Genomic DNA, 17,188 nt, shown 5'->3' on the forward strand with positions numbered 1-17,188 from the left:
AACTGTTAGCTGCAGTATAATGTTAGATTATATGTAAGTTAAGTACAGAACTCACTGTGCGCCCAAATTTTTGTGTGTGCTCCTAATTTTTTTTAACTTGGGCGCACAAGTGCTCCTGGAAAAAAATGTTAGTGTAGAGCCCTGATGCACAATGCATAATAAATCTGCCCTTGTATTCAAATGGATATACTGTACACTGTGCTGCTAAACAGTACTGATAACACAAATATGAAGTACGAGAGAAGATTGTGGCTTGCAAAAGATGCTTTCTGTGATTTAAGAGTAACCGTGTCACTGATTGTATATTGTAGAGAACAGGCAAGGCTTTTGCAGTAAGTCAATATTGTGTGCAAAATTCTGTGAGATACAAGTCTGAAGCAACTATAACTAACAACTACTCCTGGTCTTCCGTATAATAAAAAAAAAAAAAAAAAAAAAAACTCATATAATAAAAAAGGAAGGACTGCAACATTATCAGTTTTGTGTGTGTGTTAAGGACACTGAGGTAAAACACAACCTTGTGGCACCTCACTTCTGATGGTTAAGTTAACAAAAACAAGCATTAGTAGTTGGATATTCACTCTACTGAGAAAGAAGGAGTTGCTACAACTAGTAGGGCCTAAGCTTATTCATTCTGACAGTTTTGTAAGGTGAATCCTCATGATGGACAACCCTGTCAGAATGCATGGACCTGTATACTGAGAACTATTAATCATCTTTATTACACTACTAAGATGAAAAAAACATCAAAGTACATCAGCTTAGAACAACATACAAGATGCCTTAATGGTAGACTAACAAAAAGGCAGAGTTTAGAATATGTGCCTCTGCTATACGTTGTTTAACATTCAATTAATTAACATGAATCATGACGTGAGTCTAGAAATGGTGTGCAAACCATTCTCCTCCTTTCCTTTAAGGAGATGCAGGAGCAGTGAGGTCCTCTTCTGTGAGCAGAGGAACAGTGCTATTAAGGCCAGCAAAAGATCCATCACCAACCTGCAATACAGCGGGGAATCATTTCAGACCATCTGTGCTGTACTGTATATCAGTTTGAATGGGTGATATGCATGAATCTTTATGGAGGAGTGATATATCATTTGAATGAGTGATACAGCATCAATTATTTTTCTTCAATATCAAAAACACCAGTTAAATGGATTCCTGAGACAATGGGAACTTTTGGGTGAAACTACACACAATGTTTACTCCATACAAAAAGGAAACCTCAAACAGTGCTGGCATCTACAGATCAGTACAAGTACAGAACTAACCAGTTGATCAAAAGAATGCTGTCTGATGGCTTTCACAGAGAAGACTGATATTGTGGTGGAAACACAGAACTCGAACACGGCCATGACCAATAATAATCCTTTCATTCCATTGACCACATTCTGATTGAGAGAAAGAGTAGATGAGGTAACAAAAAATGTTAGGAAAATCACAGCTGTGTGCTGAAAATGTTGATTTGAATATGTCTGTAGGTAATAAATCAACTCATAAGTTAACCAAATTTAACACTAAAGTATATGTGTGACCTATATTCTTCTCAAAGACGCCACCAAACAAACGACAACAAAAACATAAAAGTGTAGTTATTCTTTAACCCTAAACAGCAACAAATTTGTGTTTGGCCATTTCACCTACCTTGTACCCATTGACAGATGCCTTACAATTCCAGTACTCAGAATTGTACCCACTTTCTTCTGGTTTTATGCATTCATCTTGTAGCTGCTTGGCCAGTTCCCAGCAAAAGTATCCGATGGCAGCTAGCGCCAACAGAGAACTGATGATGTTCATGGCCAAAGTTCCTTTGATCTGACAATGAAAGCTCCCATATCATGAAAATGTCACTTATTCAGTGCTTTTACACATGCATTTGGGTATCTGGGAGGACTACCGATGTAAAAAAAACATTGAAATAACAAAATCCAGTCAATTACCGTAATTACAGAAATTTCCCAACTATTAGCCGCGGTTTATACTGTACATTGATTTTGAAAAAAACAATTCAGCTATAAGGTTAATACACAGGGGCAGTTAATATGGTATTAATATGTTTTTGCTTTTTTAACTTGCATAAAACACTGTCCTGCGGCTTACACACAATGCAGTTAATACACAAGAAATGACTGTATACGCTGCCTAAGTCTGGAGACATGTGATTTAGTAAGCCGTTCAGAACTTGGCTGCAGTGTCACACCTGGGTCCAAATGGCCACAGGAAACTAGGTCTGAATCTGCCGTCTGACATCATTAATAACCATTCACTGTAAGTGTGTTACACCAGCCTAGTTCCCTTTTAGCCAGTTATAGACTACCTATTGTAACCCACTTTCCTATCTGGTGCAAAAGGCAAATATAATAATTTCCCAAAAATCTGGCATGTTCCTTCAAGTACATGATAATTTTTTTTCATATTGAAATGTATGATCATTTTGTCAATAACCCCAGTGTATGTCTTTAATTTAAATGTGACACATTTTTTGGGAATAAAAATGTATTGTAAATTATTCTTACCAGACAAAAATGCTTTCCTTTATTTGCTGCAGCAGATATTGATCCTGATATCATAACCTGTGAATTTAAAGGAGCAGTTTCATGCAAAACCAAATTGGCAACCATGAATAAACATCAAAATAAACATGAAACCGACATGAAGGGCAAGGATAGAGCAGCTGCATCACATAAATCACTATGTTAAATAAATAACAGTGCTGGAATTATAAACAGTTTTGAGTAGGCCTATAATCTTGCTTTACTTGATACATTTGTATGCACAAAGAACTGCAGGACTATTTCACTATTACACTAGCAGGGGATTTCGTTTTCAAATTTAAATAAATCAACAACATCATTTATTTTCTTACAAATATTCCTAGACACAGAGGGACCTCCCCAAGGAATTCAGATGAAAGGAGACCAAGCACACCAATTACCACGGCCATCATTCCAAGGAATATCTGCACGATCTGCGCAGGTAAAAACAACAAACATCATTACAGGACACTGTAGTGAAAAAAATGCACAATCAACATATCAGTGACAGTGTGTAAACGATAACATACAGTTACGTGCTACTTGTAATAGACCTGATAAAACTGTCTTGAAAACTTACTCCAAGTTGCATGGGATAGCCTTTTTGAAAGAGCCTGGTCATTTCAGGCACTTTTTCATATTGCATGGCCAGCGTTTTAGATTCTGAAATAAAATTTTTCATGGGAATGTCACATTGGTCCTCCAATGGAACAATTTTTGTGACAACCATAAGCCCATTGGCAGTGGACATTGCTGATGACATTGTCACAAAAGTTCTGAAAATTAGAAAAACAAAAAGGTTGGAATACACATGGATTTAATGCAGGCCTACAGTACACAGTAAACAGTATCACACCACCACATCCTTGTGCCACATAAGTGAACAACAACACGCATGCAACGGTCACAGGGTGACCCAGAGGAAGGGGGGAATGGAACTGAACTTAAGGGATTCTTATGACATACTGTAGGGGACTGTTTATAACGGGACTGTTGCTGTCACCATGTGCTTGTTTGCAGGTGTGAAATTGACTCATGTGATTTGCAGACTGATTAAGGACAGGGTTTTTCAGTCAGAGAGGTGGGCTGGAGGGGAGACAATGAGGGGCAGAAGATGACTCCCAGACTGTTTGGGTGTGTTGCAGCACCACTGAATGCCAGAGGGTAAGGATTGCTCAGCCTTGCCAAGCTAAGCTCCTTCCAACTCTGTCCCTGTGAATATTCGGGGTGTGGTTTGATCCTCAGGGTAGCAGGTGGGGTCCTTGGCGCCCCCACCTGGTGACAACTTGTTTGTTTAGCAGAAATACTAATGTTTTAGCAGGCTACAATCAATGACATTAACTTTCTTGATGGCAGAAATAAACTGAAGTGGGGTTAATAAAGGCATAGGGTGCCAGATCCGTAGGCTAGCCTACACCACCGCCCTGGCGCACTCCACAATAAACAATGTGGATATGAATTTCCTGTAGGCCGATGATGAACCAACCTGGGGTGCGTGCGTTTCCCGTACAACTACGCAGGTTATCTTTTTACTAACGTGACAGGTCGTTCAACTAACCAACATGTAAGTTACGATTGTTTTGTAAGTTTGGACCATGATAGTTTCCAAACTTCAGGAGGACTAAGGTAGTTAATGACGTTTAGTAGCACGTGAACGGCCCACCTGCACATAATGGAGACTAGTTTAATCCGTGAAATCGTCTCAGTTTTTCTGTATTCAGGGTCATCAAGTTAATCCATGGTTCATATCGGCTGACATTGTAAATTAACGACTGCTTTGAATTAACGTTTAACACTTGTCATTTAAATGTATCGTAACACCCCCAATTATCACCACTTTTGTTCAGAAATTCTATAACAACGATGTTTTTTAACACTTCAAAATAACATTTGCTAAATTAACCTGACATTTTTCAGTAGCCATAGGTGTGTAGATTTGAACAAAATTTGGTTTGTTTGTTAACGGGAGCATTTACTGCCTGAAATATCCGATTTTGTTTACCACGCTCGGAGTTATAGTGCTGGCCTGATGGGTCGCCTATTTACACCGTTTCAACGGCACATGAACGGTTAGACAGAGAATTCTCGTCGTGAAATTAAAATTCCACTGGAGCTCCAAGCGGTTGTGTACACGCAGCCTTACAACACTGTCTACAGCTCTTTGAGTCACGGTAAAATGTCATTTGGTACATAGCTAATTTAGATACACCTATGGTGTGGGTGATTGCGTTTCTTTAGGAGTCTGCTGTCTTGGTTTGTATAGAAATTGATATTAAGTGACACATACACGCAAGACGGTGGAAATACGGGACCGACGGTAATAGGGGAAGTTCCGATAGGCCTACAGGTGAAACAGTTGTGTGCTTAGGCTACAAAGTTTCAACTAGTTAACAATTGTTGCTAACGATGCTTAGGGAAATGCACCCCAGTTCTAGCAAGGCTCAGCTACATAGGCTATAGACAGCTAAAACCACGAACTTTATATTGCCATATCCTTTTTAGACACAAACGTGTGGCAAGCCGAGCTTTTTGAAGCTAACTCTGATAAATAAAGCTTCGATATTTTACCTTCAGTCTTATGAGTTAGGCTACATGTCTAGGGGTGTTTAAGAAAAAAATATAAAAATTCACCTTTGGTAAACAGTTCCACGAAAATTGAGGAAGTACTGTATCTGAATCCCAATGAAATCTTCCCGATTCGCTGTTGGAAGTAGCCTACTTTCGATTTGAAACGGATGTAGGCTAGGCCTTCCTTATCCATACGCAATGGATTCGTCATCCTAGTTTTATTAACCCTATGAGGTGCCCATTGCTTTATGTATGGCACAATGACCGTATAAAGGTTTTGCTTTTAGCCATCATGTAGGCTAACTAAATGACTCTTTGAAAACATTTAGCAAAAAACACCTGAATGCACAGGAATTTTGAGTGAAATTTTAGCCTACATTACTAACAGGGGATCCTTATTATTATTATTATTATTATTATTATTATTATTATTTTGAATAGCCTAATAGTTTCACTAGGCCTACAACTTTTTACAGAACATTCAAAACACGTTTAACAAAAATGCATGTAAATGTGGATGTAGGACAGAAATATTTCCATGCACCTTACTGGTTGTATGTATGCCTACAGTACTAGTGTATGTATATATGCATGTGTGTAAGAATACTTTTAATACAGTCAGTGATCAATAGGCTACTGAAGTCAATAGCCTAGGCCTACTGCATGTTTTTTGTTTGTTTTTTCAAGAAGTAGCGGGGATTTTCAACCAGTGGTCCGCGGCCCCCTAGTGGTCCGTGAGGACATTGCTAGTTGCCATAGATTCAGTAACGTAGTTTCAAGGTTGGAATTTGTATTCAGTAGGCCTAGTGGTCCTGGGGTTACCGCCTTCAGAATGACGGTCCCTGATTCACAATCAGTTGAAAACCCCTTCGTGATTGTACCCTACAGTATGTTGCACCCTGATCCCAGTCCACCTCGGGGCATAACATTACTCACTTGTCATGCAATTCCCTTCATATTGTATAGCAGTACATAAGTCAAGTCTCAACTCTTTTTGAAAATATTGTTTATATGCAAAAACATATGCTTAATATGGAATGCTTGAAAGTTCTGTTTTCTCCGATTTGAGGTACAGAGGAGAACTTTGGGTATATCAGCTGTAGAAAGGTCTTGGACATAAATTGAAGCTTATGAACTTGGGAGGTTTTCATATACATTTGAGGCAGTGATACGTTTAATAAAATGCGTGCAATGATCACTTTTGATGACAATTTGTCAGGCAGACAGAATTTTTTTTGTATTTTGGGTTATGTTGAGGGTGATATTTGACAGCAAAAATACAGCAATCCCTAGAACCTTTTTCTGCTAGTTTCCAGGATACACCATGCAAAATGGTAGGGTTATATGACCATTTATGCAGCTGCAGTACCCTAGTATTCACAATTACATCATTCCACCAAAAGCTTTTCCCAAAAAGGGTGTGGTTTGGACCCTGAGACCAAACGGGGCCGAGTTGGGTGGCCTTTTTAACTTGTGATGGCCAAAGGTATACCTAAAATAATAGGAAATAATAGTGGAAAAAAGGTAGCAAAAAACATCCCGAGGAGTGGACCTGGCTCCCGGCCTAAATGTACTGCCTGACTGCCTGCCCTGCCCCTCCCTCCTGTGCAATTGAAACTCTCATAAACGTGCATCTTGTTGGTGATTGGCTGAAACAGTTTGTCATGTTTTATGGTCCAGGCTGGACCAAGTTGTTAAGTCAAGTTAAGCTGTTTTTGGAGCCTGGGGTGTCCACAGAGACCGCATATTTTTATTCAGGGCACAGGCAGCTAGCAGATGGTGAGGTAATGTTTGCAGTATGTGACAATAAATGTTTTAACTTCGAAACCACGTAAGATTGCTTAGAGTGCCTTTAATATCTTACTATGAAAGATATATCTTACCAATTACTGATACCTAGCCTGACGAGCCAGACCCACATCAAGATGTAGGGTCTGGGGACTCACCATTCGCAGTGCTCAGTCCGAGGGGCGGGATAAACGGTTGTCTTTTAAATTCCCTCTGCACGCAATAGGATAGCGCTACAACTCATGAGTCCCATACATTTTCCCACCAGCGGAGCTAGATGGGTAGTTGTTCAAACTTTTGCCAACTTAAAAAAAAACTTAACTCGTGTCACGCAGTTTGTCAACAGAAACATCCATCTTCTTTGTTTTCAAGTAGCAGGGAATTCACACCGAACCGTCGCAACTCTGCCAACAATATGTTAAGCCCGCCTACCGACTCTATACACAATGTGATTGATTACCTACAATATGTTGAAAACTTGGTGACACCCCCATGGAAGACAATGTGACTGTAATATATATAAATATTATGCTCATATTTTTTTTATTAACTCTTAACTGACTATTAATTTATCAATTACTTTAATTACAGGATGTGTTCACAGTATCACCACATTGAAATGAATCATAACTACAACATTCTGCCCAAAAAAGCACAAAAAAACCCACAATCAAAGTGCAGATAGAAAAAGATAAAATAATGGTTTCACTGTGTTCCCTGTCTTATGCATTCAGAAATGTACAATTAATTCTGTTGATACAGTATATAAAACTAACCCTTTCAACAATAAAAACAAAAACAGTGTTTGAACATTCTATTTGGTTCCCAATCTACTTCCTCTGCATTAAGATAACATATGGAATGTTAAAACGGAAGCCTTGTGGGGCCAACTATGATGCTGATAATGGAACTCTCTTGAAAGGGTCTATATAGACCCTTTCATCAATAAAAACAAAAACAATGCTTGAAGGTTCTATTTGGTCCCCAATCTACTTCCTCTACATTAAGATAACATATGGAATGTTAAAAAGGAAGTCTTGTGGGGCCAACTATGATGCTGATAATGGAACTCTCTTGAAAGGGTCTATATAAAACTAACCCTTTCACCACCCATCCCACCTAATCCTCAAGTGTCCACCTTCCCCAGAGATGGATCTTTCTCCTGCCCAAAGCCTAAAGTGGCTCTGCGGAGACTTCGCTGATGCCACCAGAAGAGCCCAACCAGCATCAGCACACAGAGGGCCAGCAGGATTGAGACAGCCACCAGCTCCCCGTGGTAGCTCTTGAGGGAAACGGCTTCACCAGCTGAGTTCAGAGCCTCGTTCTCCATCTGCGTGGTGATGATATATCCCTTCGGTTCCTGAGTCACAACGGTGTGGCCAGTTGTACTGTAAGTACGTGTCCTGGTAGTGTGGCCCGGGCTCTGCTCGGATGTTGGTGATGTCTTCCCAGCCGTTGTAGTCGGAGTGTGTTTACCTGACTGCGATGTGGTGTGTACGGTCGTGGGGTTGTTTTCTGAGATTCGCAGTTTCACTGAGACGATGGCCACCGTCTGCTCAAAGCCTCGCTCCACTGACATGCAAACATAACGCCCAACAGTGAGCAGACTGCCAGCGAAGACCACACTGTTGTCTCCTGGCTGGAGGAAGATGGCGGGAGGCAGGAGAGTGTTGTTGGAGAACCTCCAGGTGAGAAGGGACTGGCTGGAGAGTGTTGGGCAGCGTAGCACTGTCAGTCTGTTGAGTTCCTGGTAGAGTTCAATTTCTGGAAAAGGTTACAATCAGAATCAGACTTATTTGGCCAAGTGTGCTTGCTTTGGCTTTGGTTTCCAGGAGATGGTGTTCTAGTAGTAATAACAATATAGTTACAATATATATATGTATGCAATGTATGTATTCAATATACAGTATATGATACAACACCATTGACAATATTGTCCATTTTTAGAATATGAAAATCTGTGAGTAAATTAGAGCAAAAATTTGGTGATCGTAAATAGGCTTGGTTGTTGATTGGCCACTGTAGGAAATCCCCTACATATTGCACTAAGAATTTCACACCTCTCCAGGTTATATGTGAAATTACTAATTTCACTAATAAAACAATGTTGCAAACATACCTTTGGGACCTTTCTCAGAAACAATAGTTTTACATTGTTCTGTTGCATTTCCGTGTTCCACATCTTGTTGCCTAAAAAAATTACAGGTAGACATTTAAAGATATCACTACAACAGAAAAGTACATTGTCCAGGCAGAGCTTACATTTACATTTATTCATTTAGCAGACATTTTTTAATTTAGGAGACACTTTTATTCAAAGCAGCTACAGAAAGAGAATAATATTCTAGCTACAGTGCAGAGGAGACCTTAGCTAGGAATGACTTCTACATCTGTCAATACCATTACAAAGGATAAGAGTGCCAATATTATAAACACTAGTCCAAGTGTTGTAGGAGGAGAGAAAGTGGTAGAAGAAGGAGGTAGATTAGCAAAGAGAGGAAAGGTGCATGGTAAGTGTGTGTTAGACCTAACTTTTGTTGCCTTTTAGATGGATATAATGGATTTAATGAATGACTTTAAAAAGTAGAATCTGAGGCTTTGAGACAAAGTTGGGCTTATGCATAGATGATAAATTTGTTTAGGTGAAACTCACACATCAAGTGAGATGTCGGACACCCTGACACAGACTCCTTTGGTGGGATCCCACCCACAGAAGGGATCTCTGGCCAACACACATTCAGCACAAGTCTGATGAAAGGAGCAGTTAGACACTGGGACCTGAGATATTCCCTCAGGTGATCCCACAAACACCATACCCTGAGGAAGAGAAAAACACCCACACCCACAAAAGAATGAGGGTAAAGGATTAAGAGGCATTCTTTCAAATTGGACCCAAAGAATGGTGAACACCTGACTTTACTTAGGCTACAGTAAAATAACACAATGTAGTAATGTATTGGGTTCCCATTCAGCACTAAAAGGGTACCAAATTTGTCTAAAACCAACAAAAAGGGTCATGCTCCTACTTGTGACAACAATGTTACATAGTGCATTCTGGGCGCACATTGGAGAGATTACCTCAAAATTAGTTTGAAGCTTTAATTGTAAGGAAAAATAACTACATCGTGTTGCTTTAATAGTTTTGTACCTATTTCCATATCGTCTGTGCAATATATTCAGCATGAGATGAGCTAAGTTCAAAGTAGCAGCAAAAACGTACTGTGGAGGCCGACAGAATGATGTTTTTCACTGTTTGTGGAGATCTGAAGACTTGAATCTCCTCTATGATGTGGGGACCACTTTTCAACAGCACCACTTTGTGAAGGTATCCAGATTCTGACAAAAATAAATTGAGAAGGATTTAAAGAAAGTACAAAATATATGCAACATAACATCTATAATAAATACAAATATAAACTTTTAACTTCGGGAATTATAATTTCAATTATATTCTTCTGTTTGCACACACCACTGAGTAAGAAAAGGACAGTATAGGCTTGACCATTGGCTGCCCGAGTCTGTTGACACACTACACGACTGTATGTCTGGTCTGGAGATAAAAGAACCATTCTATTGTCCATCGTCTGCACATTCTTCTCAGTCAGAAAAGAATCTTTCACCAATTCCAAGTTCTGAGTGTTGTTCTTTGCCAAGCCACACTAACAAAACAAAACAAAACAAAAAACATAATATTAATATCCTTTGGAAGCATGTAATTTCCGACATACACGGAAATGAGCTATTGGTAGGGGATTTCCCACAGCGGCCGATCAATAACCAAGCCTATTTCTCATTACACAACATGCTGTAAGATTCAACAACAATGCACAATTGGCGTGTGGCAGTGACAAATGCATTGCATGTCCCAGTAGCCGTAAAAGGCCATATCTTTTCCCACCTATACTGGCTACTGGTCCCGATTCAAGTTCAAAATTCTACTTCTCACCTTCAAAGCCCTCCATGACCTTGCTCCTCCTTACATCTATGACATTCTGATCCCTTACACTCCATCCTGCTCCCTCAGATCCTCTAACCAGAATCTCCTTACTGCCCCCCACACCAGACTCTCTAGCCTGGGTGGCAGGTCCCTCAGCACCATGGCCCCTAAGCGCTGGAATTCCCTCCCTCAACCCCTCTGTGACTGCTCCTTCTTTCCTCCATTCAAAGCTCAGCTCAAGACCTTTCTGTTTCATGAACACTTTAAAGGAGAAATCCGGTGAGTTTTTCACTTCCGTTTCTTGAGGTCACCGAGTACTGTCGGGACGATAAAAGACAAAAACAATTGGTTTAACCTAACTCGAGTTGCTACAGCCAGCAGCTAACACAGCCAGGCAGCTACAGCGCTACACTCTGTGGGCAGGTTCGTAAGCTCCTATTTACTGTAAGGCACTGATCAAAAAGGCATTTGCAAGATCTAAAAAGACCACCTGTAATACAGAGTAAATACACTATATATGTCAACTATAATGCCATCTATAATGTAAGCTACATTTTATTTTAGATTTTATTTATCTTTTAACATTGTATGTATGGCATTGATTGTGTCCTCTCACCTTTCCAAACTGAACTTTTTTTTCAGTTTGAGGAGTATATCTATCACTGCTCCATTTCCTGTAGTTCCCTGCGAAGGCAGCCTTTATGTCCTGCAGCTTAAAAGCACACACTGCAGACACTCCTGAAGTCAGGGACCTGGCAAGAAAGACCCAGGGGATCATTATATTGTAGAGAATCTGTATCATTCTCTGTCCACCATTGACTGTATATTTTATATACAGTCCACAAGTTGCTTTCATTACAGGAAACTAGACTGTATGAGAGTATATAAATATAAATATATAATATATATATATATATATATATATATATATTACAACTCTGAAAAAAATTGGGAGACCACAGATTTTTCTGAGTTGACGGTCAAAATTAAAATTTGAATATGACCGTCAACTCGAATGTCACCGTAGTATGACATCAGAAAAATGTCAAATGTCAAAAATGTCGGATGTCAATGGCAGATGTCAGTTTTACAATACAAGGCTACAGAATTATACTGGCATGACATAATGATGCTTTTAATCTGAGCTGAGGAACTGACCACTGAGATCTAAAGATGCCATAAAAGGTGATGCCATCCGAGGAGTCTCCCTCCAAAGCAGGCAGTGGCACAATGTCATGGAGGATGTTAAACGGTAACTCATTTTCTCGCTGGCAGACAAGCTGAGCCTTAGCAAAGGTAGTCCAGCGTTTCTGCAGGGTGTATTCCCCTCCAACATCATCCTACCACATGGACATCAAGTCAAGATTCAATTATGCTTTAAATATGATTTCCAACTAATTACATGTGTTCTCTATGAAATATGAACAGATGTAATTCAAAATATACATGGCCAAAATAGCAGCAAATCTTTGAAAAGCACTCGTAACATATATTCATATTCCAGGACCAACTTCTCTAGATCACTCGGATTCTTAAGATAAGCACTAGAAAATAATACCATATGGTAAATACTATGATCATGTTATGGTATTTTTAGTCTTTAGTTTTACATTTCTTAATCTATTACTTTATTCCTTTTATTGTTCATTTGTATTGTAAATTGACATATTATGTTAATATGATAATATTATTGTACATCTTAAGTATCTTAGTTTGGGAGAAGGTGTTTCTACATCTGAGTGCAGACAACAGGCACCCACCTTGCAGACCTGCGCCACTCGAGAGACAGTCAGCTTGTTGCTCATGAAGTTGTATTCATTACCGATTTCAGTGAAGAAAAAGTAGACCTTCTTGTCACCAGGTATGGCAGATGAACTGATGAAAGTTGGTTCTGAGATAGAAACCGAGAGAGAGAGAGAGACCGCAGCACAGGCAATTTGGAAGGTAAAAGCATCACCATGTGGAAAAGCTGATGTGGTCTGCTATTTTATAAGGTGGTCTTCAAACAAACCTTGTAGAACTTTCACAGGGTTGTCAAGACTCACGTCCACTCGACCATTTCTGCTAAGGAAACGTGATACACTTGGTGTCTTTCTCATAAAATCTGAGATCGTAGCAACATACATCTCACCATCTGTGGGGGGTCAGAGTTGAAAAATGGTTTCTTATCTGAGGATTGTCAGCCAGAACACAGAGAAGGAGGATTCATAGCTGAAAACTAGCTGGCTATTATTTTGCTTTGCCTATTCTACCCACCAACTGAAATGGCTGCATTTCTTTCCACTGGGGTGAATGGACAGTGACCTTTGGCCACTGCTGGTTTTCTCAGATGCGTCAACATTTCAATATCCTAGGTGGTGGGAGGGATAGAGAGAAGAAGAAGGGAGGAGAGAAAGAGATAAAGAAACAAAAGCGAAAATCAGACTTGTCAAATGCAGAGATAAAACCATAAGTTGGATACTGTGCAAGGTTGAATAAAGAGTCTCACAATAATTGTGTCATGAGGCTGGAAGGCATGGGTCCCACACACATACAGATGGGTAGCATTGAGAAGTCCCAGCACAGGGATATAGTTGTGGCAGTTCAGCTGGGAGAACACATAGTTTTCGTCATTTTTATGGCTAGATGAAATTTTAGAACCTTGTTAAAAAAAAGTGATAATATTGGCTGACAGAAGAGCAAATTACCGTGTCTTTACTACCCAATCTCCTCTGGCAATTAGCAACATCCTTTGTAGGTGGTGTCCATTCAAGCTGAGGCGTAGAGACATAAGAAGATATCATAATGCAAACAATAAGGACAAGTACACAACATGTTTGTTAATAGGCTATGTTATGATATGTTATGTTATGTAATAGGTGATGTAAATTTAGTAGGCCTGCTGTCAGTACTAAACAGTTTAGTTTAGACACAAGCAGGACTCCCACCAAATGATATCATGACGTCGTCATACTCATTAGACATGAATTTGAGTCTGATATAGGTTACTGCTCCATTGGGATGTGATTATGGTGCGTGTTACAGCGATACAGGGGTTCTTCTTCTCCACAAATGCATTAACGGTGCTCTAAGTGATGCCATGCGTTTTTTAGGCTAAAATATTTTATGTCACTTACTGCAAACATCACCTAACCAACCGCTAGCTGTCTGTGTCCTGAATACACTGGAAAAAAAAAAGCGATCTCTGTGGACAGCCCAGGCTCCAAAAACGGCAACAAAAACAACCTGGGCAAACCCATAAGCCCATAAAAACATAACAAACTGTTCAAGCAAATCACAGAAGATATGCGCGTTTAGGAGTTTCAATTGCATTGGAGCAGCACGGGAGGTAGGGGGACGAAGTAGCGAGCTAGCTCTCTGTTTTGTGTGAGAGTCAACAAAAGTGATGTTACCCAGCATCGCTTAGAGTACCTTTAAAATTGTTTTCTGGTTATTGCCTTGTCAATATCTTGTACAACAGACGTGATGGCAAAATCTAAATGTCTACCTATTAGCAACAGCGTTTTTGTTAGGAAGAACCGGGAAGAATGAAACACTTTGAAAGTCTTTGTATTTAAATGTCACTTACAAAGACATACTGAAAGCTAATATTTTGTCACTAGCAACCTACATCTGTCCTCTGTCAAACACAGTTGCATTTTCAGCTCTGAACAAAACCGTTCACGAGTTCTGGTCCGAACCGTGACTCCGAACAGCTATGGTTCGTGCATAGTTGCTCCACAACGGAACAAGTCCAGACCGAACTTCCCAACCTCAAATGTTGTGGGCGGGGCTCAATTCAGCTGGCATCCAGGCTAAAAAAATGATGCAGTATAAGAACCCATGGAAAGGATGTTCTGCTTCCAGCACTTGTGACAGTCAGTCTAGTATGTGTCTGGTTTTGGAATTGGCCTAATGTTTGAATCCTGTCTGTTTTTGACTACCATCTGACTTTTGCTCTCTGGATTTTACCAGTCTTGTATTCCTGTTTGGATTGGTTGATTTGGATTATGAACTAATATCTGTCTTTTTTGCTTAATTGACTAGAGGTACTCAAATGTATAGCCTTAGTGTTCTTGTGTCTGCTTTTGGGTCCCAATCTCACTCCTTGCCAGGACATCAAAATGTGGGAAAAAAGTGTATGTGTTGTATGTCAATAGCAAGTCTTCTTTTGGGATATTACAACATTATATTCAAGCATTTCATTATTTATTCAGATGAAAATCTTAGTGAGCCAGACATTTTCCATTCAAACAGGATGTTTGTCCATTTTATACCCACCTTTTTTTTCAGAGTTAGAACTCCGGACTGATGTGCATTCAGTGTGAGGACAGCATCACGTGCACCCACATACAGAGTAGCACCATCGTCACTTAGCAATAGGGTGGTTGCATTTTCAACATCAGAGAAATGAGCTGTAACTCTGACAGAACTTCCTGTAGCAGAGGAAACAAAGCACAAAGTTTTTCAGTCTTTTTGAGAGGCATGTGAAAAATGATGAATATATGTAGCTCTTGACAGTCAAAACACAGGTTTTTTCCAAATGCAAGTTTTGGCTGAAAATGGAAAGACAGAAGTATCTCCATGTACGAAATACAAATGTAATTTTTGTGCAGCAGTCACACTCAGTTCAGCTACCTTTTCTCATGCAAACGAATTGGGTGCATGCAACGTGTTCAGAACTCTAGCATAACCTACCTATCTATATTTATAGAACATTCAAACCACACCTATGTTTGTAGGAAGTGTCTTACAGATGCAACTGTGGTTAAGAAGGTCATTTGTTTGTTTTTGACAATGACATTGACCTAATATCACAGGACAGACACACAGAAAAACACCAACATACACACACACACAGAAAGTCAGGTCAGTGGAGACATCTTTTTGACATGTTCCACTGGCATATTCTGGGCATCAGGAGATGGGGTATATCCTTTTGCTTCTTCTGGATCGTGCAAGTGCCCTTGTGGTTTCAGCTCATTTTAAGTCATGTCGTGACAGAACGAAGCACAAACCTCTGACCGCAATTTGTAATGTTGGCAGTTGGCACACAACTTATTTACCAATAGTGAGCATCTGACATTATGTTGGGGATATTCCCTTTGGTCCACATATGGTCCAGGGTACATTTTATTGAGCAGTAGGCTTGAGAGGTTATAATTCATCATTCAACTTTTTTTTAAAGTATGGGCAATGTGGCATTACATGAACACGTAATTGTTTGGGTAACGGTTTTCTGGGTAGGTCCAAAGTAAGAAAGGGACTATTATCAATGTTAAAGGGGTGGTAATAGCATTGACAGTGAAAGGTCATTGATCTACATTGCTGTTCTACGCATCCTGCCATATTCTTTCATCACCCACAGATAAAGAAAAATCTTTTTCTTGAGAGAACAGCTTTCAAATGACACATCCACTCCAGATGAGGGAAAGAAGCCACAACTAGTCTACTCTAGGTCCTTTGCCATGTCCACTTTCTATGTAAAAGTACCTCTTTTGCAAGAAAATCACATTAAAGGGAAGTTTCAAATATTTCCACATCTTTCAGCCCGTATTATGTACTTTTATCTTGTGCATTTTGAGCTATGACACATTTTACTCATCTCTTTTCAGTTAAAAAATTTAACAAGAAATGTTATATAATGTCAAAAGGTAAGGTCTTCACTCACCGTTGTCATCAATAGGGAAAGAGATACGAGGAGTAAGTCTGCCATGGGATGCTGTTATACACACGAGCCCCACGATGACTACAGCCATCCAGAATTTGGCCACATGAGCCATGCTGAACCAAACCCCAGTCTCGTAATCAGCTTCCAGATAAAAACTTTAGAGATAAGTTTTAAAAACCTCAAAGTTACTGTACCGATTTGAGGAATGGTACTTGTAGTAGTTTATCACAATCCTGAGCCTGGTAAGTTTATATAGAGGGTCTATAGACTGCTCTGCAGTGTAGAGCAGTACTGCGATAGCATCAGATGAGGAAGGAAGATGGTTGAGCACCTTTTTTTTTTTTGTTGTAATTCACTGGAGGCCAGGCAACCAGAGAGTGGTGACAGGTTTCAGTAATGACTAGACCTATTAACATTTAAGCTATTTTTTGTAAGGCACATACTTTTCCACATATTTTTTACTGAAGCCCATCATTTATGAGGTGAACAACTTGACTGACATTTTAATCCAAAGTTGAATCTTGTAGAAATACAATATTTAGATACTTTAAGGGGAAATAACTGAATATATGAATGTAATTATAGCTTTTGGTTTGTACAGTTTTTGAGTTAATCTGTTCCTTTGAGAGTTGAGATTTTAGACTGTAACAGTAATTTGTAAAGGTTAGTTGGTTATTCATACATCTTTTTGTGAAACATGACATCATA

General features: G+C 39.6%; 2 protein-coding genes and 1 long non-coding RNA gene across 3 annotated transcripts; 1 reads left to right on the forward strand and 2 right to left on the reverse strand.

Moving 5' to 3' along the window:
* Positions 1–703: 703 nt before the first annotated feature.
* On the reverse strand, positions 704–5,279 carry si:dkey-7j14.6 (uncharacterized protein LOC556585 homolog). Its single transcript, XM_048261774.1, has 7 exons — positions 5,169–5,279; positions 3,118–3,313; positions 2,870–2,971; positions 2,520–2,576; positions 1,648–1,818; positions 1,275–1,394; positions 704–999 (listed from the first exon to the last, which is right to left on the reverse strand). Exons 2-7 carry the CDS (start codon positions 3,298–3,300, stop codon positions 916–918), a joined length of 717 nt encoding a protein of 238 aa, XP_048117731.1. The 5' UTR covers positions 3,301–3,313; positions 5,169–5,279; the 3' UTR covers positions 704–915.
* Positions 5,280–7,930: 2,651 nt separating this feature from the next.
* On the reverse strand, positions 7,931–17,022 carry LOC125306416 (semaphorin-4B). Its single transcript, XM_048261773.1, has 14 exons — positions 16,481–17,022; positions 15,091–15,245; positions 13,518–13,583; positions 13,319–13,417; positions 13,087–13,180; positions 12,842–12,964; positions 12,591–12,721; positions 11,989–12,170; positions 11,447–11,582; positions 10,363–10,552; positions 10,114–10,229; positions 9,547–9,710; positions 9,013–9,083; positions 7,931–8,657 (listed from the first exon to the last, which is right to left on the reverse strand). The coding sequence occupies exons 1-14, from the start codon at positions 16,590–16,592 to the stop codon at positions 8,020–8,022; spliced, it is 2,277 nt and encodes a 758-aa protein (XP_048117730.1). The 5' UTR covers positions 16,593–17,022; the 3' UTR covers positions 7,931–8,019.
* On the forward strand, positions 8,198–11,130 carry LOC125306418. The gene is made up of 3 exons (XR_007195558.1): positions 8,198–8,283; positions 8,493–8,581; positions 10,957–11,130. It is a non-coding gene; the product is annotated as an uncharacterized LOC125306418 (long non-coding RNA).
* Positions 17,023–17,188: the final 166 nt, after the last annotated feature.

This window comes from Alosa alosa, chromosome 13 (assembly GCF_017589495.1).
Source record: "Alosa alosa isolate M-15738 ecotype Scorff River chromosome 13, AALO_Geno_1.1, whole genome shotgun sequence".
In the NCBI taxonomy this organism is placed as follows: Eukaryota; Metazoa; Chordata; class Actinopteri; order Clupeiformes; family Clupeidae; genus Alosa; species Alosa alosa.

Bases quoted from the DNA above. Each gene is read 5' to 3' on its own strand.
- LOC125306416 (XM_048261773.1), bottom strand. From the start codon at position 16,592: ATGGCTCATGTGGCCAAATTCTGGATGGCTGTAGTCATCGTGGGGCTC. The intron at 12,722-12,841 runs GTTTGTTTGAAG...TTTCTATCTCAG, and splicing joins CCCTGTGAAAGTTCTACAAG to AACCAACTTTCATCAGTTCA. The intron at 9,711-10,113 runs GTACGTTTTTGC...TCTCTTCCTCAG, and splicing joins TCATTCTGTCGGCCTCCACA to GGTATGGTGTTTGTGGGATC.
- si:dkey-7j14.6 (XM_048261774.1), bottom strand. From the start codon at position 3,300: ATGTCATCAGCAATGTCCACTGCCAATGGGCTTATGGTTGTCACAAAA. The intron at 2,577-2,869 runs GTAAGAAAATAA...TTAAATTCACAG, and splicing joins CTCTGTGTCTAGGAATATTT to GTTATGATATCAGGATCAAT. The intron at 1,819-2,519 runs GTAAGAATAATT...TTTCATTGTCAG, and splicing joins AAGGAAAGCATTTTTGTCTG to ATCAAAGGAACTTTGGCCAT.